At 35.9% G+C, this 27,004-nt stretch overlaps 1 protein-coding gene across 2 annotated transcripts in view; it reads right to left on the minus strand.

Annotated features, from left to right (window-relative positions):
* Positions 1-175: 175 nt before the first annotated feature.
* The window catches only part of KPNA3 (karyopherin subunit alpha 3), a 49,108-nt gene continuing 22,279 nt past the window's right edge, over positions 176-27,004 (minus strand). For both annotated transcript variants that reach the window (XM_030272910.4, XM_072929230.1), the window contains exons 3-17: positions 19,803-19,892; positions 19,579-19,608; positions 19,440-19,492; positions 19,260-19,355; positions 17,094-17,179; positions 14,042-14,128; positions 13,477-13,646; positions 12,253-12,297; positions 9,576-9,707; positions 8,307-8,435; positions 6,683-6,787; positions 6,479-6,550; positions 6,212-6,374; positions 5,222-5,316; positions 176-2,906 (exon numbers count right to left, since the gene is read on the minus strand). In XM_030272910.4, coding sequence (XP_030128770.1) covers positions 2,808-2,906; positions 5,222-5,316; positions 6,212-6,374; positions 6,479-6,550; positions 6,683-6,787; positions 8,307-8,435; positions 9,576-9,707; positions 12,253-12,297; positions 13,477-13,646; positions 14,042-14,128; positions 17,094-17,179; positions 19,260-19,355; positions 19,440-19,492; positions 19,579-19,608; positions 19,803-19,892 — 1,452 coding nt within the window. In that variant the 3' untranslated portion in view covers positions 176-2,807. The remainder of the gene's footprint in view (positions 2,907-5,221; positions 5,317-6,211; positions 6,375-6,478; positions 6,551-6,682; positions 6,788-8,306; positions 8,436-9,575; positions 9,708-12,252; positions 12,298-13,476; positions 13,647-14,041; positions 14,129-17,093; positions 17,180-19,259; positions 19,356-19,439; positions 19,493-19,578; positions 19,609-19,802; positions 19,893-27,004) is intronic.

Here is a 27,004-nt window from a genome sequence, read left to right on the forward strand (position 1 = left end):
GTAGAAGATGACTGTGGAAGTTCCTTGACAGTCTTGGTCCACCTTCAAGCCTTTGAACTGAAGTCAGTATTTCAATAATTACATGGAACAGCTGCAGCCCACTCACCAGAGCCCCCCACCCTGTACACACCTGGGGACACATCTCCATACAAAGTATAAAACTCCGTATCCAAAGTTTCAGAGATGACTGCATCAGCTTACTTTATTCATACTTGTAACATACTTCCAACTTTGATGCGGAGTTCTGCTAACTAATATCTAGTCAAAGACAAAAACCCCTAAGTCAATCCATGAAGACTAAGCAGTTCCATAACTTTCAAAATAAGTTCTTGAATGTTTTATAGTATTTGATAGCAGCTTTTTATTGGTTACAAAACCTAAGCCCATATACAAAATTAGGAACACATTTAGATGCCTCTTTGAAAGAACGTTTTAGTCTATTTTAACTGATAGTTTAAAAAAATAATAAAAACAATGCAATTTTAAACACTGTTTTGAAAACGTAAAAGTGCAGCAATATATTTTGTTTCCTTTATTAACTATGAAATGGTGCAATCCCAATCAAAAGCTGATAAGGTCACAGCAGAAAGAACTGAGCAAGCACTTTGACCTGCCTTACTCAGTCCTCCGATGTTCACTTTTATTGTAATGCATTGAGCGCAAGAAAATGATCAAATCTTGACAGTAGAGGAAAAATGGTGTTTCAGCATCAATTTGAATGTAATCTCTAGAACAACAGTGAGTGTAGGCTGAACTGGGTATGGATCAGTCTATATGGCAGGAGACTAGACTGAATTAGATGGGGGGGAAATATTTGTTCACAATAACATCTCCTGGAACTCTAATTTCACAAAAACTTTGTGACCTTACCTAACTTTGACTTTATATTGTTTAGTTTTTTAGCGAACACCACACAGTTTCAAGATTTTAGACTATAGTGTGTGAATAGGATGCAGTTACCATATGAAGCTTCAACTCAACTTCTGGGAAAAGAAAAAAGGCACAATGAACTTCAACTCAATTTTATGTGCACAAGAGTTGAAAAATCTGAGCCACCTTAAAGAGAAATTGATTCTAAAATTTATAAAACCTATAAATAATCAGAGGCCAAACCACTATATTAAAACAGATTATCTAGCAAGTAAAAATCTTGCAGTTTAAACATACGCTTGTATCCAGCTGAGATACAAGACAACTCACTCTTTAAAGTGGCTCCACCTTGGCAGATATATATTTAATGAATGCACACCTGCTATGTGTTGTTCATCAGTGGAAAAACAGCTGATCCACAAAGCTCTGATGGCATCTGTCCTTATCTTCATCACAGTAAATACAACCCACATCCAATAACTAAATTAGTTTAGATTTTTCTATCCCTTCACATCAATGCATTGGGAAATTACACCCAGTAAACAAGAGCAACAAAACCAGTTTGTGTGATAGCTTACAGAATTTCAAAATTACCGATCTTTGCCCCAGCAATACCAAAATCCCTTTGAAAGTGACTGGGTCAGGCGATTTTCCAAAAGCAATGACTTCACATACCTTAGAGAAAGTTATTTAATGTGCGCTGCACATCAGGTTTATGCTGAGTAACGGCAGCTTCGATACAGCCTCACACATCAACCAGTTTGTATGTTTTTAATCACATGAATAAGATTTGAGACTAACTTGTGAATTATTCTTCCAATACTCCAAGAATGAAGCTTTTATGACGCTTCTAAGTAGTTGCTGGTTTGTTGCCAACCACATCATCATAAGCACTGGTTACTAAGTAAAAAGTAGTTTAAGACTAAATTACAGTAAACATGAAAGCTCCACAGTTTAAACCCAATATAAATCAACCATATCCAATTATCAATTTAAAACAGAAGATATTGACTACTGAAAGTTGAAAGCAAGATTCTTTTTAACTAATACATTTTTGGACAGAATTTTTTCTCTATAGTCTGGGACTCTTGCTTTCAGCTTAAACAGAAGTTCAAGTCCATAACAGGTTGTAGCTCAGGTAAAATACCATGCACAGCATTTGATTACTTCAAAACAGCAGGAACACACAGGCTGAAGTGAGTGGTCAAATAGGGCTCGCTGTTCTCAAAAATTAGGTATAATGGCAAAAGCTTTACCAGTCCAAATCTACAGTTCATTCTCCAACCCTGGTTTCTGAGGCAGTTAATGAACACACATCAATTACTGATAGCTGAAGTAGTTTTTTTGTTTGTTTTAAACTTAAGTGTTTAATCAATTGCCAAGTGTTGTGTTTCTATAAATTATTCTTATTTCAGTTTCACCAATGAAATTCATTTGGCTTGCATTTTTGAATCTATTCTTCCACATAAAGTTTATGAAAATATGTTTGTGGAGGACGATGGTGAAGGCTCAGAGCAAACTGGGCCCCTTTAAAGTCTTCCAAAATGTATGCATCATACCAAAGTGTCTTGATCCACAGTGCACCATTCTCCAAAGAAGCTACTTTTCTGTGGAAAGCCAATGTGCCACCACCATGGAATATTCTTAACAAAACTGCAGGTTGTGGTTGTCAGCATGTGGCACCAGGAAAAAGGCAAAAAAAGGTAGTTGGGACTGTTAAAAAGAATTCTGAAACAGTTTAAGAGATCATGCATATGCATTTACAGTCCATGTGATAGTGATGTTTGGCAACTGCAAAGTGACCAATACATGGCTTGCTTTAGAAGCATCAAAACGAAGAGGCATTGTGTCTTGGAGCCTTTTGTTTCTTCACTTGGTAGCCATCTGGTGGTGCTTCGTATTGGTGTGGGACAAGAGAAGCTGCACTTTTTTTGAACTTAAAAATTAAATTCTTTTGTTTGAAGGTTGGCCGTTGGGTCGAAGTTGTAAGTACCTCCTTGAGTGGCTTCAGGAATGAGACTGGGGTCTTCATCAATCTACAAAACACAACAGCAGAAACACATGAGAGGCTGATTTCCCGCATGATTGGGTATACAGAGAAGAAATTCACAAATGTTCACATTTTCTTCTTTTTTTTTTAATATTATCAAAGTAAAATTAGATCCGTTTTTCCAATTAAATTCCCCAAATATATCTAAAAAGAACAATACATCAACTCTGTTCTAATACCATTAGGGAAACAAAAAATTGTAATGGCTAGGGACAGTGCTGCTGTTTGGTCAAAGCAGTTGCTATTTTAGCTGTGCAGTTTAATTTTCAGTGCCAATTTTTAGTACTTCTGGACTTGGCTAATCATTAGTTGTGGATTCCAAAATTAGTTTTGTACTTTCTCCAATTTTCTTTCAACATGAAAATATATTTTCATCAGCAGCTGATAGAAATACTTTTATAAAGCTTAAAAGACTTCTTAGCATCTCCTATCAAAATCTGAAAGATTTAGAACTCATTTCAGTGCAGTTTTATATAGGTCTCATAAGCACAATCTGAATTTGGTTTTACATCACCAGTACTTCATTGCTCTATGGATACAGAGTGAAAGGAATCAGCAGCCAACTTCAATCAGCTTCCTCAGAGATGTTAGAAATTGATATTTAGAGCCTCAAGGAATAGCAAATAACATGGTCAGTAAACAACAAAAAACCACTTCAAACCCTAACCATCCTCCTGCACATCACCAGCTGCACTGTTCTCTGGGCCTCATTTGAGATCACAGTCATTCTGAAGCAGGAAAGAGCCCTTGTGTGAGGGGTCTGAACAGCCTTCTGAGACCCGGCCTTGCAGTAGTGCACACATCAGAACTGACTAATCTAAAATCTTTACTTTGGGTGACACTATCTAAAGCAGGGAGAAGCGATTGAGGCCTTTTGTGACCACAACAATCTGCACATCATGCCCACATGAAGACCAAGTCTGATTTCAGAATGTTTCGCAAAATGTTTTTGTTTTGATAAATTAGCACTTCTGTCTTCTGCAGAGATACTACAAAGTAACTCCACCTAAGCTCACCTGCCTTTAACATAAAAAAATGAAGTCAGGAAGCTGTTAGTGCTGGTCCTAAAGCACAGGCTGTGCACTTTACAGGGCTCAGCAAAGGAACAGATGGGATTAGCAATGAATGGACATTGAACAGCCAGCAATATCTCATGAGAATACAGAAGATCCTGAAGTGACAGAAGGCAAGAACACTCCTGGACAGTCCATCATAACACTGCCAATCTCTTGTCTCCCTGGAGCAATTGTGAAATTCCTACAATTTTGAGTTTCAGAAGCTCTAGAAAACATAGTAAGAATATAATAATCTGAAAAAAAAGTTTTGTTTTTGAGTAAAGCAGGCATATTCATCCCATCAGGTATAGATTAAATTGTGTTAATGTAAAAAGTAAATGCGCAAAAGCGAGTACTAACCTCAACAGGAATATTTTTCCACTCACATCAACCTGACTGTGCTCTTCAGTTAGACACAGAAGTTTTGGAGTCTCTATTGAGACTCTTAAGACATTGCTCAAAGAATCACAGGCGTAGGGAACTTTTCACCTCTCTTAACCACTGGTGACTAACTTCCCAATCACATGATCGACCCATGAATTGAAAATTACTGAGTCCTGAACTTAGAGCTGGTATTCAGAGAGTTCAATTTAAGAGAAGAACTGAAAACATAGTTCTACTAGGCTGTAGAACTACAGACACCCTGAAAAGCCTATAAAAGATAATTTATCTTCAAACTGCATGTTGAAGTGCTCCTCAGGAACTCACAAGCAGCCAGTAGCAGGAGGAGCTAGAATCAGAGAGTCAAAATACCCACCCTGGGTGCAACAAAATATTGGATGGTCTAGATCAACCAGCTGCAGAAAGTGTTAATAGTTTTGATGACTCTTTTCACTGCAGAATCCAGATTGAGCAAATACAGAATTGAAATACAAACATTTATCTGAAAGTAAGGATCCACTGCCCCTTTCAAAGACTGATATATGAAAAAGTAAAAAGGAGAGCCAAAGAACTGTTCAGATTCTAATCATAAGTAATTACAAGTCAATCTGACAAAATTAAGTGAGCACTTACCAATTTGTTAGGCAAAACTAGAGTAGTCCTCTAGATTTTGCTGAAGAAAAGTACTGGTATTGAGAAACTCTTCAAAGACTTTAAACTGAGAGAAACTCTACTGAGCAAGGACCAGGAAAACTGACTTTGGAGATAATGTATGTTTGTGACCACTGGAGCTGAGGAACAGAGACAATGTACTTACTAAGCTAAGAGCACAATGCATATACTTTTCCATCTTTAGCATACTTACATCATCACCAGAGAAATATTGATCTATAATTTCAAATGCTAGTTTATAAATGTCTTCATTCTCGTGCTGTTGCAAGGCTTCAATTTTCTCTAGTCCTGAATAAAAGAAAATGGAGAAGAGTTTTGTAGGATTAAAACAGAGTTACTGACTACTTAAAAAAATAAGAAAAATAATTAAACATTACTACTGAAACAAGTTAGAAAAGATGTAGCTCCGTTTGAAAATATGATCTACAGAGCAGCTATCTTTGTCTCTAAGAGGAAAGAGAAGTAGTTTCTGAACTCTATATGACAGGGAATATTCCATTTTATGAACAACGGATAGTGGAGTCTTGTCTTTGTTTAGATAACACTCTATTTTTTAAAACTTCTGTCTGCTACTTAACTTTTGGGTTAGTCATTTCTGTGTATCCCCAGAAAGAAGTGGCTACATTTCTGTGTTGTCTGTAAGTTTAAAACAGCAAAGTGACAAAGCAGCTAAAACACTAGTCCCATTTTCAAACTGGATATGTAATAACACAAGGGAAAAGCTTCCAGTGCATTATGTCCTTTAGTATCTCTTTATTATAATACATTAATTAGCATACATTACAACTTGGACTGTGATAATGAAAAGACTCTTCATCCTGCTTTGCTCTGTAATTAAATTATGATCCTATAACTGCTTCCAAGACAATGAACTAGAGCAAGAATTGTGTGTTTTACCACAGGACAAAGTATGTGCAATTATCAAATGAAAAGAATTACAATTCTCATTGAAACCTAAAAAATACCTATGCTACAGAAAGCTCTTTCAACAAGTGCCTCTACACAGCCATCTCCAAACTGAAATAAATGGGAAAAAAAAGGTAATGTTTCTCATTAAGAAGGCTCCCTTGTTTACTCAAATCGCTCATGTTAAATAACACTACAGTAAACATCAACAGCAGCAAGGGGAAGACAGAATTACATCCAGCCAATTAAATTTTTTAAAAGCCAAGTAAGCTCTTACCTCCACACTCTTCTATAATTTCAGCTATTGTGCTAGCCTCATCACCAGCCATTATCAGGATGTTTTTCAGGCCATCCAGCACCACCTGCACCACTTGAGAATCCTTTACTGAGAGTAGATTGCAGAACGGTGGGATTACATTTTGTTGAACAAGGTATTCAACCTAAATAATTAAAAACAAAAAAAATGCTTTCAGCATTGTGCTTCTTACATAAATGGCTGCATATGCAACATTTTAGTGACAGCCTGAAATCCCACTACACATACCTGATCTTTTCTCCCACTTATTGTCAAATTGCTAATTGCCCAAGCAGCTTCCTTTTGTGTCCCGAAGTCCCCCTGAAAAATAAAATTAATAGCTTATTAAAATCAGCATGGAAACATCTGTCAAACTTATTAAAAATCACAAACTCCTCATGTCAGATTTATAAAAAGAGGATGACAACTTGCATAGCTGATAGCTTGACTGACCTTAGCCAGCTGGTGTATGATCATGGGGATTAGCCCAGCATCTATTACAGCCTGAACTTGTTGCTGGTTTCCTGCTGTGATATTGGAAAGGAACCAAACTGCTTCCTACAATGGGATAAAGCAAAAAAGCAAAGCACTTTTAAAAAATAGTCAGCTGACGACAAAAAGAACTCAACAAACCTGACCACCTCAAAACCTCAAATCATATGATGAGCAATTACTAAACAGGCCTCCTCATCAGTAGCACTTCTAGCACACAAACTTTTATTGCACTGTGAAAGACAAGAGGGAATAAATGTAAAATTAATATGTTTGATTCACAGGTCCAGATTCTCTCTCACATAAGGCGTGTCTCCGTACTTGAGGAGTAATGCTGACGTAAGCCTTATATCCACTTTGCACTGCTGGAGTCACCGACAGGCTTTAAACTTTCACCATTTTCTTTGTGCAACATGAAGTGGTATCCACAAATCTCATTCAAGAATCACACATGATACTCTGTCCTGTGGCTTTATTCAGCAGTTACTCGTTCAGGAGGTTCATCTACATAGCTATCACCTATCTCATGGCAGTTATAAATTCCCAGTTACAAAGGGGGATACTTGTCATGACAATCCAGAACATCTTAAAAAGGCTCCAATCTTAAGTAAAAGATGTGGCAAGTAGGCAATTATGAAGCTCTGCAGGAAAAAAACCCATGGGTTTCTCCTATTTTAGGGACTCGTATCTTGCTTTTATTTCTATTTGCCTCTCACAATATAGACTTGAAACAAAACACAAAGCATTTCTGGATTTTTTTTTTTTTTTGGTACAAAAATAATTCCTTGGCCTTCAAAAGAGCTCTTCATCACTCTTTTGTAAGAGTTAAGAGGGCAGGCAAAAATAAATCACATCAGTTTGACTGTCAAAGATAACTTTTTCAAAGATCTTTACAGCTGAGAGGGCCTGAAGAAACAGATTCCTCACAAATAGATTTCTCCTCAGTGATACACTATATGGGGGAATTACATTATCTAAACAAAAAAAGCCTTCTCCTCAGCCAGGCCATCCCTGCAATGGAAGATGGCACAATGACTAAAAAGCCCAAATAACATGAAATACAGCTCTGGAAAAGGAGGCACTGATCATTTTCATCTCGCTCATCCACCCAATCCTTGCAGCAGTGAAATTATTTCTGCCAAAAGGAAGGAGATTGCAGAGACAATTTTCAGGAAAGAACAGTGATACATCCTCCTGAACAAGTGAACAAACTTCACTATGAAAAGGTGAAGTGGGAAAGCTGGATCAGTCTTATGCAACTCACTGGACTCAACTAAAATTATGAAAAACAGTAACCGAAGTTAGCCAGCTACTCACTTTTCAAATGAAAAGAAAAAGTATCTCACTCCAAAGCAAAACCCTTCAGTCCTCCCAGAAAGCACAAGGCATCAACACCAATGCATGGATACTCACTATGGCTGTTTGGTTTCAGTCCTAATTAAGCACCAGCCTCAAAGGCTGCATCTTTATATAAAATTGCTCACATTGCTGGAAATAACAGCTGTAGGAAATTCTTCTGTAATATTCCACAGGCTACTGTTTTATTTTTTTTTTTAATATTAAGTTAGGAAGAAGCAAATCATACCTTGTTTATCTTCTCTTTTGGATGCGTCAGGAGATGTGGGAAATAAGACAAAACATCACAATTGAGAACAACTTGTGTCTGCTCATCAGTACCAGTTACTATGTTGCCTACTGCTCTCAGTGCTGCTGTCTGAATATCCAAAGTGGGAAGGAAAAAAAATTGCATGTTAAAGACATTGCTGTTACTTATGCTATAACAAAGAGCATTTTAAGATATCTCTTTATAAAAACACTTTGCAAAATACAATTTAGCACTTCATCCTCTGAGCTACATCAGAAAAATGGAATACTGGTTCATCAAAAAACACAGTACATCACAGAATAAATGCACTGCAGCTCAACTCAGAAAGTGTAAAGATTAGAAATTAAAAGAATATTGAAACCTTAGAAGATTAATTCACCATGTACCTGATCTGTGTTACAATTCCAACAACAGCTTCTAGGCTCTATGTCTGGTGAAGTTGCTCACTTCTCCATTCAGCTCCCCACTAGGGCATTCCAAACCTCCCAACTACTTACTGAGGCTCAGGTGATTTCAGAAATGGACTTTACGTATTTATGTATTGTTCAGTAAATGCTTTAAAAGTGACAGAATACTGGAGAGACTTCTTTCATCAAGTGAACTAGTCTAACAAATTTCAAGACAGGCAAATCTCATCCACAGTGCAAACTAAACAAACATGTCAAATGCACAGATACACAGAAGAGCTCCATATTACAGCAGATGAGTCATAAAAAACCCAGTACACATTAACTAGCTTTTAGTTTCAAATTGTCTTTAAAATTAATCAAGTAAGCCCAGTTAACAGCTAATTACAAATTTACTTTACTAAAAGGACCCAGCATTTGCAAATATTTCCATACTCTAAAGGTTCCAAAATACTGATTTCCATGAACGAGATAGAACATGCACAACCATGTACGCAGCACCAGAAAGAGTGAATATTACTTGAATTCCGGAAAACATAAAAGCTGTTGTCATTAAATATTTTAGGACTACAAAAGGAAGGCACCCCCGATAATCACATAATGGAAGTTAATGTTTAACCTGTCATTACTTAAAACTCTGTTAGTACTGTTTTGCTTGAGTTTTCTTTCTTTTTAATATGTTTTTCCCCAGTGTAGGTAATATTTTTTCTACAGTTTTATCTGCACAAAATGTAGCTATAAATATTCATTTCACTAACTCCACTAATAAATACTGTAAGGCACATTTTTTTATGCGAACAGCATACAAAGGATTATTCAAACACAACCAAATCAGACTTACTTGAACTTTAACCTCCTGATGACTCAGAAGGGGAACTAGAAAAGGTACAACTCCCGAATCAATCACCATTTGTATCTGTTCATTTCCACCATCTGTTAAGTAGGACAAAGCCCAAACAGTGTCCACAAGAATCTACAAATTGGAGAGAACATGGTTTACATGTTGAACAGAAAAATCCCTATAATGAAGGCTTAATTTAGTGAACAACATTCTACTTATCTGGGGGTGGAGAGGGGAAAACATGCAATTTATTTACAGGAAAAACTTAAACATGATTGTGATGAGACCTAATCAGTAATATGTTAGATTATTATGCACAACTATGAAAACCAGAACCATTTGTTCCATCATATTAATTTCTGTATGTTCTCTCAAATTCCTTTTCAATTAATACCACGTTTTGGTGCATAAAGTGACAGCATACAGCAATCTCACAAATGTAAACTGTTGGGCTTGATCTGCATTTCCAAGATAGACAACCAGCTCAGGTAAGTAGATGTGCTAGTAATTGTCTGCAGAAAATACCAATATAGCTTCCTTAGCATAGCTATAATTTGTTAGATGTGCTGTTTTATGATTATGGAATACATTAATTCCCTTAAGTCTCTAATCTATCTGACACCTTAGCATTTCTGGTCCATAGTGCAGTTCTGAAGTGAAACTGCAAACAAGTCTGGATGTATGCCTTTTCCTGCCTCCATATTAAGAATAAAAAACACAGCAAAGGAAAGCAGTTCTTATACTAACTTAAGTACTGGCAACTATTGTAATGTGGCAACTGTTGTAGTGTTCAAGCAAAGCAAAACTCACAGACAAATGCCTATCATGCAGGGCCATCTGAGAATCTTAAAAGAAAAAAAGTCACTGATGACTTGATACGGATAATTAGAAAGCCCTCAAAAATAGACAGGTACAAAAGTTAGCCATTGAAAGGTAGTACCTGAAGCAGAAACAAAGCCAGCAGAGAGGGATATCACATCACATAGAGATGATGTTAGGAATTGCAGGAAAAGAAGTCCGGACCCCACTAAGGACATAATCTGTTGAGGTACCTATATCTAGCCTACTTTTAAAACAGATAGCTGTTTAAAATTTCCAGTTATGAGAACAGCTGAATACTGCACTACTAGAACACAGGAAGGACTCTACAGTCCTGACCCACAGGCTGCAGCCACCCAGCTCCAGATGCCAGCCAGCACAGCCCAAAGGCTTTCCTGCCACAGCCTGCTGCTGCCCTCACCTCCTGTGCTGCAGGGACAGCAGAACGTGCTGCAGTGGAGCCACTATGGCAGCAGAAGCAGTGAGAGATGGTGCCTCACCAGTTTGCTGCCCCACAGCCCTGCTGGTGACGAGAGCAGCAGCCGCCAGAAGCGCTCACAGGACTGTGGGCTGACCTACCTGCATCACTGACTCATCTCCAAAGATAGGTTTGCTGCTCCAGTACGGAGAGGCTGGGACCAGACTGGTACCTCCAAACTAGTACCTGACTCTCGGGATCAAAATGATGGACACCCTAATTGAGATCAGTCAAAACCTGGCATCACAGTCTCATACCTACATCAATAAGCTCTCATACAATCATTGCTTGCAAAAAGCTTTAAAATTTGGCAGAGAAAAAGAGCCTACAGGTTAGAAGTATATTTGGTTTTGTAAGGAATTCTGTTCAGCTTTGTCCAAATTACTCATTGAAAAGTCACCATGTGCTGTCTCCCACTCACATTACACTGGGAAAACCCTGGCAAAATCCCAGCTTAAACTGTACAAATATTTTGTGGAGACAAGCCCACTTCACCATTAAAAAAGCAGCCAAAACACTGCTACTACAGCATTGAACTAACAAATGACAGTCTCACTGATCTCATGCTTTGTTTTATCCCCAAACCAACACAAGGGTTCAATTCCTTCTTCCCTAAACTAAAGGATCACTACAGGGATTACAAAGTACTGATAGACAGAGGAGAATAATAGCTCAATATCCCTCAGTTAAACAGATCTTTGTTCTGAAGTCCCAATATATAAGGCTTCATGAGGTAAATCCACTCCCTAGGACATTACTTGGAAAAACACAGGTAAACTCATGATCCAGGTATGTGGAAATTATTGAAGGTTTAGTATTAAAAACTTGAAGGTTGTCAATGGCGCCACAAAACAATAGTTTATTGCTGTTCGTTTAAATATATTTTCATATGTGATTTCTTTAATTAAATGTTGCAAAGTCAGGCACCCAACAGGTTACAGAAGTCAGGTTTACCCTTATGATCACAATATTTGACTGGACTGATATATAGAATTACATGTAATTTTTTTACACATATTACATATCATCTATGCAAAATGATAATCTGGGGCAGAATTAAAGTGTAGCTGATGGTAAAGCTGACACTTTAATTTTCTAGTGCTCAATTCAAGACAGGATTTTTTTAAGCTATTTCAAATGCACAGGATAAAAAATGCCATCTTCTACAAAAGGTATTTCAGAAATGGTATTTGTACTTTCTTTTTCATGCTCTGAATGGCTACAATCACATTAGTCTTCATATTTAATTATGTATTTATGACTTAATTATACATAAATTAACACACAAACCCAGGTTTATTACTCTAACAAAATCCTGAAGCATTATCTTTCTAGAGAAAACAAAGAATCTAAATATCTAAAATTATGGAAATTACTTACATTTATATCTGTATGGTAAATGAGAACACACAATGCTGGCAAAATCTGAAAAGAAGTTCATCAGTCATTACAGCAGAACAAAAATGGTGGTGAAATTATGAATCCAAGTATTGCAATCACAAACCTTAGCTTGAGTCTGCTTTAGGATATTGTAATCACACACTTTCCAGCAGCTGGTCATTCCCTCAAAGTATGTATAAAAATATCTGTATTGTCTGTATTTCAAATTTGTGAAAATATGAGACAGTACTAGATTCCAGACACAGAATGTAGACTGTATTTTGAGGTAAAACAAGCAAATAACAGAGATAAGATAACCTGCTGCTATTGTAAAAGCTTTATTATCAGACACAATAAAAATTATTAGCCTATTATCAATATATAAACCTCTTGGATTAAGTTTAATTTTTTATAATTTTTATATTTATATTTTATATTTATAAGTTTAAATTTTTGTAATCACAAATGGAGAAAATATAAAAGTGGGCTGTGATAAAACTGCTTTGGACAGAGTGTTTTATTTAGTAAAGCATTACTTGCAAAAGTTTCCCTGCTTCTCTGCTTCATTTTTAAAATTTCATTAAGGTTTAGCTGTTAACAGTAACATACTTCACATGGCTTCAAAAACTGTACCTACATTTTTAAATTCATCTTAAAATCAAGAACTTTACTTACAATTACAGTTCTAGTCAAATTTTGCTAACTGTGCTGATGCTGTGAACAGAGCATTTGCTCTGTTCATCAGTTTAAAAGGATTTTCTGGATTTCTGCTCAGGCTGGGACTTGGCATTGACTGCATGTGCACACGAGAGTTGAAACACAAATCACACTACATGCCACAGTTTACTTACACTTCCTCTTGCTGAAAATAATCACATCTGAATTCTTCTACATACAAAATCACATTGTAGCTTTTATTTTTTTTAGTGAAAACATGTTATGCTGAGTATTTTAATGCTTTCTAGTGTGTTAATTTTTTTGCTGTATAGCTCATCACTTTAGTCTTACTCAGTTTCAGATGTTACAAATTTCAGATGTTACCTTTATTACAGCTGTAGCAAGAACCATCAAATTGGTGAAATTATTTCACCTAACACATGATAGAGTGGCACAAAACATGTGCACTGACAAAAAACATGCAAAAATTCATAGTATGACAATGTAAAACATTTGGCCTCCAGCCCAGAGTATAAAACATTATCTGTCTCATAATTCTTTATTTACCTCCTGAACTGTCTCCATAGGCGGTGGGGGGTCCTTATTCCTGCAGAGATTTACAATGACCCATGTGACGTTCCGAAGGAAGGTGATGGGAATGGAGGGATTGATGAAGGACAGAAGAGGTTTGACAACTCCCAGTGATATGACATAATCTCTACACTGAGGACCATCACCTACAGAAATGAAAATTGTTGCAAAAGAAATTACATTAAAAATGGAAAATCTTGAAATGTATGCAATGACATGTTGGGATACTGAAATTCTATGTTTCCTCACCAATAGTCTACTACTGAAAGGTCATATTTGATTAAATATACATACGTAAAGTTATGTATGTATATTTTAGGAAACACAAATTTTATCCTGTTAATATTTTGCATAGCAAGTGATAATATTATTTAGAAAAAAACCCCAGGAGGTATTTATGTAATTCTGGCCATATTATAAACTTTAAAAAACACACAGAACTCAGAGGAAACATAGTCTCTTATGAAAATGCCAGTGTTCAAAAAGTCAAGTTCTAAAATGAAACATTCCCTGAATTCAAATCATTAAAACAACAAGTTACCTATTATATTTCCAAGAGCCCAGACAGCTTGCTCACAAACATTCTGGTGTGGTGAATGAAGTAGTCTCAAGAAAAGGGGTACTGCATCTGCAGAATGCAAAGATTAGATTTGTTTAATGCTGGATCTTGGTATATGAGCAACATGTTCACTGATTTACATAGAACACATTCTCCACCATGCCTTACAAATGTTTCTATTATGAAGGGTGCACAAAACCTGAGTTGAACATTTCTATATACATCTAGAGAAGGGAAAAATAGACTTGAGAACAGACTTATTAATCAACAGTGCCCCATATTTAAACATTCCCCATATTCAAAGTGATAGTTAGACCCTCAAGTATGCAGGCATGAGATTTCATGCCTCAGTAATTCAGATTTTCCAGTTATCCCAGATCACAACACATACCAAGCAGAATGACATGCCTACTTGTGCAAACGTGCTTCATATCCTGACTTTAAGAAAATAGCTTCCTCCCAAGAGATGGCTATAGTTAGTTTCCATATGCAGTTAAGATTTACATCCATCTGCTAGTCCCAAGACACGTTTTAATTTGCTCTTATATAATGCCAGCAACATACCAAATTAAAGGAAGTGGTACTTATTTTAGATATCATTCTCTGTGGAATTAAATATATTTGATAGAGCTAAGTAACCATCCCACTACTATCCCCATGCTTTGTTTTCCTTCAGACAACCCATACTGTTTGAAAGGCAATAACTCTTGCAGCAATTTTTTAAATCTATATATGACCATAGTCATCCTATAGTCTGAATAAACTAGATCAATTTATATACTGTAAAAGAGTATTTTTCTTGCAGAAATAGCTTCACAATTTTTTTTAAAAGTGCAACACAGTTTGTGAGCAACTGTGAATCAATATTGTGTTGATAATGAAAAGTGATAATAAGCCAAAAAACTGTATTTTCCTGGAAAATACAGGGCCATGAAAAACAAAGATAACTTAAAATTCCTTCCCCCTCCACAGGAGTGATTCAGCCATTGCCTATAACTGACAAGCAGGGACAGCAACACACTATTGCTTAAGAACACTCTTGTAATAAAATCATCCCACTTCCATTAGCTCAAGTGGAATATTTTAGCTTCCTTCTCAGCAATTACTGAGATTACAATTCAGGCATACATGCATTCAACATTTTTTGGAGAAGAGGGTCAACTATGTAGTCTATATTGCACTCCAATCCTGGTATGTTTTCAAAACCAGGAATGAAGTTATTTCATAATAGCACTCAGGCAGGAGGACAACCTGAGAGAGCATGAGTTGAGGTTATCTGACCTACCACTCTCAAAAAATTAATTATTCCTGCTTCAAACTGGCTCCTGCCAAGAGCTGTTCTGTGCATTTGGTACTTCTCCTCTTTTGCTGGGCCTTCCAAGTACCATCTGTCCCTTCTGATTGCAGGAGGTTGCCTTCTTTTGTATTAAGGCTGCATTAGCCTCTTCTGTAGCTGCAAGGGTTTATTGCTTTGTTTCCTCAAACCCTTCCTTACCTAAAGGGAGAAGAGCTGGGAGACTGTTTTCCCTTGGTCATCTCCCAGTCAAAGCAGCATGACTTTTAGACTAAACTTAATCCATTTTCTCTTCATGAGTAAAATGCTTTTTGATTCTCTGAAGTCATTTAGAAAATTTTCTTCTTTTCAAGCATTAACTAAACAGATTTTGGGAGAAACATGTCTCAACTTGAACTTTTAGTAATTTTTCAGGTAACAATAATGCTTTTAGTTGTGCTGTACATACTTTTATTCCACTTTTAATTTTTACTTTGAGATTTTTTCCAGATTTTTTCTTGCAAAGCTAATACTATAAACATACTTTCTGTTAGCTTCATTCAAACAGGACAACATTGTGTGACATAAAAAAGAAAGAAAACAATGACTAACCAATGAACAAGTTGAGAAGGAAGAAAAAACTTGGAAGTAGATTTTCAAAGGTACTTAGACACCAGAAAAGCAATCTAAAAACAGAGGTGCCCAAATCACATCAGAAATTTTTGAAACAAATTCAAGATATTGATTTTTTTTTTGTTGTTTGTTTGTTTAAAAGCCTTTGGATTTTTATCCAAAGCTCATTTTGGTAACATCACTTTATCCAAATATTATTTTGGATAATAATAAATAATAATAATAATATTACTCCAATATCTTAAATATACAAACTCTAATAATTATTCAGTTATTTTATTAGCCATGAAAACATACAAATCAGCATTTTAATTTGAAGTGCAGGTTGATACACAAAAAAAAAAATTCAAATAACTAAGTCATCATTTTCCAATAGAAAAATGAGAATGAGTAAGTCAAGACAGCTTATTATATATTTGCTTATCTATAATCTAGTGTTTAATGACAACATATTGTATTTAGCATAAAGGTGATAGTTTTAAGATAAGTATGATGGTCCATAAAAGCTATAGATATAATAATGAAAAAATTCTTTGATTAATTCATCTTCATTTGACTTTAGAGTTTCTTTCCTTTCTCACTGTCTGGTTAAACAAGAAATGAAAGCAGCTCAACAAACTTGTGTGTACAGGAGATACAAATCATACAGACAAGGAAAGGATGGTAATTTTCTTAAATGTATTTAAATGTGCAACTTTATATAACTGTATGTATTCAACAACTTTAGTAAGATTTATGAACACACTTTAAGGCAGAAAGAATTAATTCCTAACTTACGTGTTAGCCACAGAGCAGTTAATGGTACATGATTTCAGAAATCAAACCAAGAATGAGAAAGGACTTAGATTTTTGTGATAGTTATTGTATCATCTGTCATTCTCTATCTTCTTTATGGGAAATCCTGTCTAGGATCCTTAACATCAAGTGTAAGTGACAAGCAGATTTATGTTTAAGAACAAATGTACAAATCTTTCAGAAATCTTTGCTAAATCTTTTAAGAAAAGCATATATTTATTACTTTAATGGTACTGATAAGAAATGGCAGTTGTTATATCAAATACTTTCTTTTTCCCACAATATCCACCCCCACTGCCTCCTCCCCCAAAAAAACAAAGTTGTAATACTTACTTGACTGTACAACAGCTTGAGTCTGTGCAGAAGTGCCTGATGCTATGTTAGTCAATGCCCATGCAGCTTCAAATTGTAATGAAGGACTGTAATGAAAGAATTTCATACTGCTAAGTTGAAACATGATCTGAATACTATTTTATGGTTCCTTTCAACACTGCTAGCCATATCCATAAGATATACACTACATTTAGGCAGTACCACTGGGCTAAAATGTAAAAAATCTCCAACATCTCAGTCTGGACTTTTCAGGGGAAAAGCTGTAAGAAAAAAGAGATCTTGCATTCTGTGACCTTCTGTAAATGGCAGTCACCTTGTGTGACCATCCATCACTCTGAATTAATATTAGTAACAAAAGAAACCAATCAAACAACCAATTAAACTTGATTCTTCCTACATAACATTCTAGATCAAGTGCAAGCTGGTATACTTGGATACAGACATTTTTCTGCACCATCACTGACAGGTGAAAGATCTAGAATCAGTATAGAAAGACAGCATCACACCTGTGATACAGATAATATTAGTTATTTAAATAGAGATAAAATTAGTTACAAATGTCAGGAAAACTGTGAGAATATCTCTTCCAAGGTGTCTGCCAACTGTTGACCATGCCAACAGCAGTTTAGTAAAACAGTTTGCATGAAAACTGCTGTTCAACCAAATACTAAAAGTAAAGAGTTCTACAAGCTACAAAAGAGTTTACAGCCCATGGTCATTAACACAACTGTAAATGTCTGGATTTAGGAAGAACAGAGAATATTTACTGTAAGGTGACTGTTTCATTTCCATGGGTTTTGTGTCTTTATCAGTCATGTTTTATATATAGTTGCAAATACCTGCTTCTTTTAAACTTTTTTGCGTATTCATTTCTAAAGCAATTTGAGGTTTTATTGGGGATGGGATTGCAAAATAATTAAATAGGAGGTAAAAAGAAATCACACCTGTCAGCAGCTACCTATAAACCTTTAAATTTTAGGATCAAGTGTATTATAACTCTAGTTTTAGGTTAGTCCCTTTTTTCTTTCTCTCAAGTTAAGCTTTCAAGTATAACATGAACAACAGCTTTAATGATTTGTTATGCAAAGTCTTTTCAGAGTTTAACTCTGCTAAATATTATATAGCAATCATGATTAAAAGGACTGCTTAAAAAAACATTTGAGTTCAATTTTGAAAAACTTAGTAAACATTTACAAGGGTAAATCACCCAAAAACTATCAGAAGATTCAAATTGAAAAGAATTTTCAAAGCACTGAACCATCTACTTCTAGAGCAGACAAGTGTTCATGATTCATTTTAAAATTCTTTCCTGATTTGAATGTTATTGTCAGCTGCCTTCTAAGCAAATGTTTTGTTAAACAAGCTAGGAAAAAACCCTACTTGCAGTTCATAGTTTTGCAGCCATCACAATATACCAAAAATACCACTACATATTTTTGAAGTTCCTAGCTCTCATAGCTGCAAAAATAACACTGAAAATGGAAATACTAGAAATACATTCATGTCTGCTTGAGATCAAAGACAGGCTAAAATATTTACCTCAATTGTGTTAATCCGTATCTAACCAAATCAGGGGCTCAAGATTTGTTGAATACAGTGTGTTCTGTTTCTTACATGTCATTAAATGCTTGCAGCTATATGCTCAGTCCTCTGTGTTCTTTACTGAAGCTTTTTGTTTTCCAATAAAAACTCAGAGAGTATGCTCACCATGTTCTACCATCACATAAGAGAGAGCCAGAAGGAAACACACCTTGCAGTGAGAAGAAACCAGAAACTTCAGCTAATAATCTTAATGGCAAAGACAAATATATTTTGGAAAAAAACCCTGTTCGCAACCAGACAATGTTCTCTGCCTTCATAGAAATACACACAAGTCTGTAGAAGATTTCTTAAAAAAAGCTGGTAAAAGGCTGAAATATTCAAAACCAATGAGAAATGTATTAAGGTTTTCTTCATTGGCTGGATATGCTCAAACATGCTCTTAAAAAAAAAAGTTATTTCAGTGGCAGAATAAATATTCCTGGAGAACTTGTGTTTTATCATCATGGAATGTGATCCACTGTGTCAGATTATATGGTGCTGGAATCCTCAGTTTTGTTTCAAATAATTATTTTCTTTCTAATGCAAATTTCCAGTAACAGTGAAGATTTTTAAAAGAATACTTACTTATCATCCCTTTCTAGGCATTTTACCAGAATTGGTAAAATTCCAGATTTTATTAAGTCATCAATAGGTGGATTTCTGTCACTGGATAGGAGTTTTCTGTGAAATTGAAAGTAAAAGTAAGTTAATTTTATAACAAAAAATGTGTATAAATTATGTTTCTGTATCTTTATTTATTTTTACCTTGCAGCTTGGACAGCACTCAGTTGGATCACTGGGTTGTCACTTGTGGCATTCTGAAAAAGAAAATTAAAAGCACAGTAAAAATTAAAAATGCACAGAACCCACCCTTCTAGTAAAAAAAAAGTTAAATGTAACATACCTGCAGTATAGCTTCTAGTGTTACATTTTGCTTGAAAATAAAAAAAAAAGTTTTAGTAATTTTGCTGATAAATTATAACCTTCTTAAACATTTAATACAAGAAAACTTATTTTAACAGTGTATCAGTTCATAAATTTACTTTCAAATAACTGCAAGATAACAGAATACATTGTTTAGAGACATCACCAAAGTTTTAAAAATAATTCCAGAATCAAGGAACTTACTGCTTTGAAGTCAGCATCAACGTCAGAATCTTCTAAGCTTTCCTCTTGAGGAACATTTCTTTTTTTCAAAAGATGTTCATCTCTTTTGTTCTGTAAAGAGATGACAAAAAATAAAGCCACTTTTAATGCTTATTAGTACAGGGTGGTGATGCAGAATGGACCCTTTTAACATTAAAGTATAGATGAGGGTGCCTTTTTTAAAGGCATTTGTAACTGCAAATAGAGTTTGCAGTATTTTAGCTGTAATAATCTGCAGCTTGTTAATCAGACAGATCTACAACAATCCATGACATTTGAATTAATTAAAACTCACAGTCTGGGGATTAATTTTCTAACAGGCATTCACAATACTCATAGCTCTGCATGATATTAACATTTAGCCACACGTAACAGAAATTCTTTTTCAGCATAAGATTATTTTTCAGCTAAACCTGAAGTTCCCTGGTCACATCTATTTGCATTTTCTGTGTAAAGTAGCATGCTCCATGCACACTGGCACTTGCAGGATTTCCCACTCATGCTGTTAACCTAATTTCTGACAAAAACCAAGACACCCTCTAGTCTTAGTTCCTTTAAGGAATTACAAAAGAATAAAATTATACTTTCACTGGTAAAACACCCATTTAACATTTCATTTTAACATTCCTAATTTAATGAATTTGAAGACATAAAACAGTAACTCAAAAATAAAGAAAACAAGTAATCAACTGCTTACATTTTTTTTACAAATTTAAAATGTATTAAAAGTATTATACCAAAGCTGTGAAATGGTCTCTTTTAAATTTTAGACTTTATATTTTGTTTGGTGTGTCTGGAGGTACAAAGACAGAAGGGGCAATGGAAGATGATGATGCAGTATAAATATATCTGAACATCTTTTCATGATTGGTTTTGGTTTTTTTATAAGTTAATTAAAATTTAATTATTTAATGATGCAAAATGTTGAAAAAGAGTAAGAGCTCGCTCTAACATCTAGAAGAAATCTAGTATATCTCCAAGGAAAAGCAGCCTCTTCAGTCTCCAATTATCTGATAACCACAGTACTCCTTAAAGAAATTTTACTATACCACACCTGGTTTGTAATATCTAAAAAAGCCTCTAAACAATGATGTATTGAAGGGTCCCCTGTATTTTATTTTATATTATAAAAAACATCAATTCCAGGTGCAAAATTTCTGGGACTTGCTTACTTTTCAGACATCTTAGAAATAACTTAAGTTTGAAATCCTCTCAATCAACTTTTTTTGAGATATAACAAAGCTATAACTACAAACAAGCATGAGAATAACCCTTTAATGCAGAAGACAATCCACAGACTTAGCATAGTTTAATTTTAGTCAAGTTTTAAGTACAGAAACTAGATCCTCAAATAGTGCACAAGACCACCTAGACTGGCTCCAGAGCCATGCAAGTTAACATCTGCATACATGGAGCACATCAATACAGACAAGCACCACAGGCAGTTTGTTGGAAAGCAGATCTGGAGAGAAGGAAGATAGAAAGGAGCAGGCAGTTAAACACTAAGAAAGTATTGTTATGCAGACAAACTACATCAGGCAGGAATGCATTAACTGATGGATTCATCATAAAGACCTGTAATGTGTTTACTTGATTTTCCCACACCAGACACTGACCTGAACAAGAGCCTCTCCTGTACCAGTAAGCCTTCTATACCTGCACACACAACTATCCAACCCTCCAAGAACGCCTCCTACTGTTAACGTTAACCAAAACAAGTATGAGTAACAGTCCATTTTCTAAGGCCAAGATATTACACCCCCTTAACACAGAGAAAGAAACTTCAAAGGACATGACTGACCACAGAATGGTGCTGCAATTTCTGTGAGTGTAGGCAATGTCTTCAGGTCGTCAGTGATATGGTGTGATGGGCTCCAGAAAAAATTAGCTCAGCCAAGGAAAGAAAGAAGGAGTAACAATGTTCCTGTAGCTACTCACTGTTTGCAGGTGGCTGAGTAGAAAAACAACTGACAGAACCAAAACAGCAGCCTGAGGCAGAAAGGCTATTACTTACTGAAAAGTACTAAAAGTTTCTTACTCTAATTAGCACTTCTTATAAAGTCAAAGTGCTCATGAGACCTTTCAGTCCTAAACAGCGTCTCTAAGGCTATTTGAAGTATCATTGTCCATCTGCAAAAGTGTCCAATCCCTGGATAGCTAAACTGCTCTCTCCAGTAACTTGACAGGCCAATCACCCTCCTACAGAAGGTAAAAGACAATTTGCAGCCTGCCATGGCTTTAAAATGATTGTATTTTGACGTATTGCGCAAACTCAAAAAGGTTTTGCCTAAATGAAAGCACTGGCCTCTTCTGCAGGTTCCTGTGATGAATGAAAACAAAGACAAATGAACATACTGGATACAGCTGTCCTCTTTAAAGACTAGCGAGAGAGCCCTTTCAAAGGCAGAAACATCAGAGTGGAATGTCTGATGAAGGGTAAAACCTTGTCACAAACAAAATTCAGCAGGTCTCCTTCTAAAGGGCAGAACCTCAACACTGCCTGAACTATGCCTACTATGTACAGTAAGTATGGAAGTTCACAAACAGGTGCTGACTACTGGTTATAAGTATTGCCAACATTCTGGTAGAGGTCCTACTACAGCAGCCTACAAACAAAAGGCATTGGTAAACATGCCAAATGAATAGATAACAGTAATTATACTAGGAGTGCACTTTCTTGTCCAGTTTTTATGACAGATGCCCATCATTTGTTTCACTGACAGTGGTATGGTCACGCTACATGAACTGTAAGCATTCAAGTTCTGCAGATCCTGGTACTTTTGCTTGTCTTTTTGGAAGATGGCCACAGGATTTAAAAAATATATAGAGTAATGCAAGCAAGTTTCAAATGTTCAAAAACACTATTTAACAGAAGACTCCTTGCAGGTCTTCTGAAGGGAACATCCAAAAAGCTCTGTGCTGCACCGTACTTAGTACTAGGGGACATGGTCAATGGGACGCTCTAACAGAATGGTGAAAGGTGTCAAATATGAATTTCTACATATTTTTCAGCATTGGACAGACAGGAAAGCTCTGTGAAGAATGCCAGCTGTTGTGAGGTTTCAAGATTAAAAGGGAAAGAAATTAACAAGAATATCTTTGCCTGCAAGTAACAAATACCATTACAAAATGTTTCTTCAGGTCAGAGGAAAGTTCAAAAGCCCAGTAGCCTGTAGAAGTTCTTGAGGCATGGAAGCTAAGATAATTACATTTGAGTCTTCTGAGGACAAAAAGCAGAACTTCAAGAACATTAGAAACTGGAGCTCCTAATGCTAGCCAGTATTAGATATACTCACAGATGACAATAAGAATATCTTGCCTTTACAATTACAATCCAAGGAAAGACTAAGGGTTCAAGCCAGTGATGGAGGTAGATTCAGGTTTTCTGGACATCTTTTATGCTACCACTGATGCCAAGTCAGATTCCAAAATTCTTCTTCAGATAAAGACTTAGCTACAGATATAGTTAGAAGATGTAGGCAACTATCCTACATTTGAGTTCTGCTAATTTACCTTTGTGAAAACAGAACAATCATAATGTTCCTGTTTGGTCAGTGTTCATCTGTCTCAGAAGAGGAGCAAATTGACTAAAAAGGAGTAGATACCAGTGTATGGCCTAAGCATGGATTGCAAAGATTGAGATCTCTTTAGTCAGGAACAGCAAGATCTCACCCAAATGGATTCAAGCAAGTCTCCAAAGAATTTCTTTATAGCCCCTTTCAACTAAGCCTCTAAAATAATCTATTAGGAATGTAATTTTCCTTTTAAGGTATTTTTTTAAAATTAATCAGTTGAGGCGGGGTAAATGCAAATTCTTTTCCAATAATCTGTGCTACTAACACTTGATAAGGAAGCCTCCAGAAGAACATACTAATAGTGCTTCAGTGTCCCTGTCATTGTAGTCATTCATCAAACTGGTAGATTTATGTATTAAATTATGTTCTTTACAGTGAATGAAAAGCTATATATACACACTGAACTGGAAAAGACTTAACTGATACAAGTTTTACTATCCTGACACTAAGAATTTTCTTTTTCTTTTGGATTTTCAGACTTACTGTGAATCAGAAAAATATTTTTTCCACCAAAGCACTCTCAGCAACAATGAAAGACAGATTCCATTCTTCAAGGAGTATTCTACTTTATTTAGGAGCTATAATGGACATAAATAATTTTATTTAAGAAATATCAGAGTAGAGAAAAAGGACAGTATGCCAGAGAGAGAGGGAAAAAAAGACATATGACTCTTTAATCCACCACTTATTTAGCAAATAATTGCTTTGCCTAGCACCAAACTTAATTGGCAATTAGAGCTTTCATGTGCTCATGTCTGTGAGCTCTCAGGGGCAGCTGAGTTTGCCAAGAAAGCCAAAAATAAACCTTGTAAGAGATCATGGAAGTTCTTAGGATTCCAGTTAGTGGGACAGTATCCTGTGTTTCTGCTGAAGTTAGGAGTGCTAATGCTTCCTTTGAAGGGTGACATCTAACCTCAATGACCATATCATTGACCTAGCTAAGGACTACGTTTCTTTAGGTACACAAGTGGCCCAAATCAAACTTAATCTTCAGAGAAAGCCAAGCTTCCAGAATCAAAGGATGTCTCAGAGCAATGGAGTTACAGGATTCATTGAGATATAGAACCTTAAACTGAGATTTAGATATAGAACCTTAAACTGAATCCTAACCATTGCTCATCCACCATGCCCCTTTAGATTGAGACTAACAGACTAAGCCAATTAATTCCAGGGTCCCTGTTACTTGCTAACAGAGCACATTTCTGGGATGCTGAAACCAAGTGATAAACACTATAAATCAGACTTCACCAAAACACTGCACTGAAGAGCTTTATATTCTAAATCTTGATGCAGTCTCCATCACCAGACAATGACACTGTTACCTGTCAGGAAAGGGAGGTGGCTATTGTTTAAGCTCTCAGACCTGTTCTTGTACAAGTAATATAATCAGAGACCAAGAATATCTTTCCAGAAATGTAGTGATCCATTCTCAAAATGCACAGAACACAAAGCCAATATGGAATCAGAATCAGTAAAAGGCCACCTGACCATGAGGAGTGTCATCTGACTGGCTCATGATGCCAACCCATGCCTCAACCTGGAATCTGCCAGACTACTGCTACCTTTTCATGTCAGATAGCTTTGTTAATTAAATTCCTAAACAAATAATAAGTGATTGAGAAATAAAAATCAGGGGAAAAGTAGTTTCTTCCTGAATAAGAACTGTGGTGTAAAGACAGTGATCAGAGATAATATATTCTTGAAACACAGAATGTGTTGCAAATGGCACCTTGATGTCTGTAATTTCAAGAGAATAAACACCTCACACTGATGCATGCAGAAATTGTTTACTACTGTTCAAAGCCATGATTTTTTATTTATTCCATCTTACTAAACAGAGCTGTGAGCAATTTCATCATATCCATTCATTTAATATTTATATCCACATTGATTCAAAATACAAACCCACAACAATGTAGTGTTTCAACTGTACAGATCAAGAATACACTAAATCTGTCTCTTTTCTTCAAAGCAGGTGTACATGCAACATCTCGGTAGCTGGGATGAAGAGAAGTTGTCCCTTTCCTCTGAAGAGGCACCAGTGGATTACTAAGGTCATGCCAAAAATTTCTTGAATTTGGCATACTCATGCTAGAGCAGCAGTGTTAACTGTAAAGACTGAAGCAATGACATTACAACTTATCCGTTCCACTACTGGAATGTGATAAAACACATCCCTTAACATTTCAGTCTCAATTCTGTACCAGAAGCAATGATACAGAATCTCATCCGCCACAGAGTTCCCACTGCAAACCAGCTGCCCACCAGCACCAGCTGAGTTGACACATGCTGAATTTATTATTAAAGCGGATTTCTTCTGGTCTCTGCAGTGAAGATGTTTAACCAACACTCAAGAACACCAATTCCTGCATTTAAGAGTGTTGCAGCTGCTGCTCACTCTTGATTTACAGTCTGACCTACATCCAGTGCTCAGGCTTCTCCTCTAAATGTGTAACTGATCTTTGCTTGTGCAGTTTTCAGTGAGAAGTCACTGGCAGCTCATAGGCTTCCTCATTTTCACTCACATATTACTGGCACATGCTGGATTCCTTCCACACAGGATAATATCTTGCCTTAAGTGTTTGACTTGCTCCCCACCACGCTTCTGTAATAAACTGGCCTTGAAATTGTGACCTGTTACAAAAACCTATTATAAGAATTTAAAATTAAAATTCTCACTTTGCACTGCAAAGTTCTCTCCAAAGATTGCACTGGAATGCTCACATTCCATCTCAATTTAACAAGATGTAAAAGAATATGCTCCATTAGTTAAGGCATCTTTTACTGGTTTGCTTTGCTTGCAGGCACATGCTGCCTGAGTGCTATGAATGACTCTTCCCAGCACAGATTTCAGTGTACTGGGAAGAGTCATTCATTTATTATTATTTACACAGCAAGTTTATTTATTCATTCATTTATTATTATTTACATATCAAGTTTTATACCAGTTCTGAACAAAGAGGATCTCTAACATGTCAGCATAAACTTCCACTGCTGATCATTATTCAGTCATCTCAGTCAAATTAGATTTTTTTGACTAATTATTATAGTCTCAGGATGAATCTTAGAAATATTTATGGCTTATATAGTAATGAGATAGAGAAGATTTTTTGTAAGACCTGAAAAAACAAAGTCTCTTTTTCCAAGAGGAACAGAAGGATCCCAGGAAAATACTAGCACAAGATTTTTTGGTTGCTCCTACACAATCAGGTGATAAGTGCAGACAAAATTTCTCAAAAACAAGTCAAGCTAATATCTAGCAACACAATTCCTATTTACAAACCCTTCACTTTGATTTTAGCAAGGATTTTGTCTTCTCAGTATGCAAATAATGAAAAAAAAAAGAATTTGGGGGGTGTGCACTTCTAAGCAAGCACCACTTAAACTGTCAAGGATTCAACTGACAAACTGGAGAGAAGCATCAAATGGGAGACCAATAGGAGCTTGAGTTATACTGAGAATATTCAAACCAAACACTTATCAGGTCATTAATGAAAATAATAGAAAATACAGGTTATACCAAGTTGGAGAAGCCTGGAAACATACTGGGGAACAGAATGGGAAAGCCTGGAAAAAGCAGATATAATTCAGAAGACAGAAGTCAATTTT

Source organism: Taeniopygia guttata, chromosome 1, assembly GCF_048771995.1.
Source record: "Taeniopygia guttata chromosome 1, bTaeGut7.mat, whole genome shotgun sequence".
NCBI classification, from domain to species: domain Eukaryota; kingdom Metazoa; phylum Chordata; class Aves; order Passeriformes; family Estrildidae; genus Taeniopygia; species Taeniopygia guttata.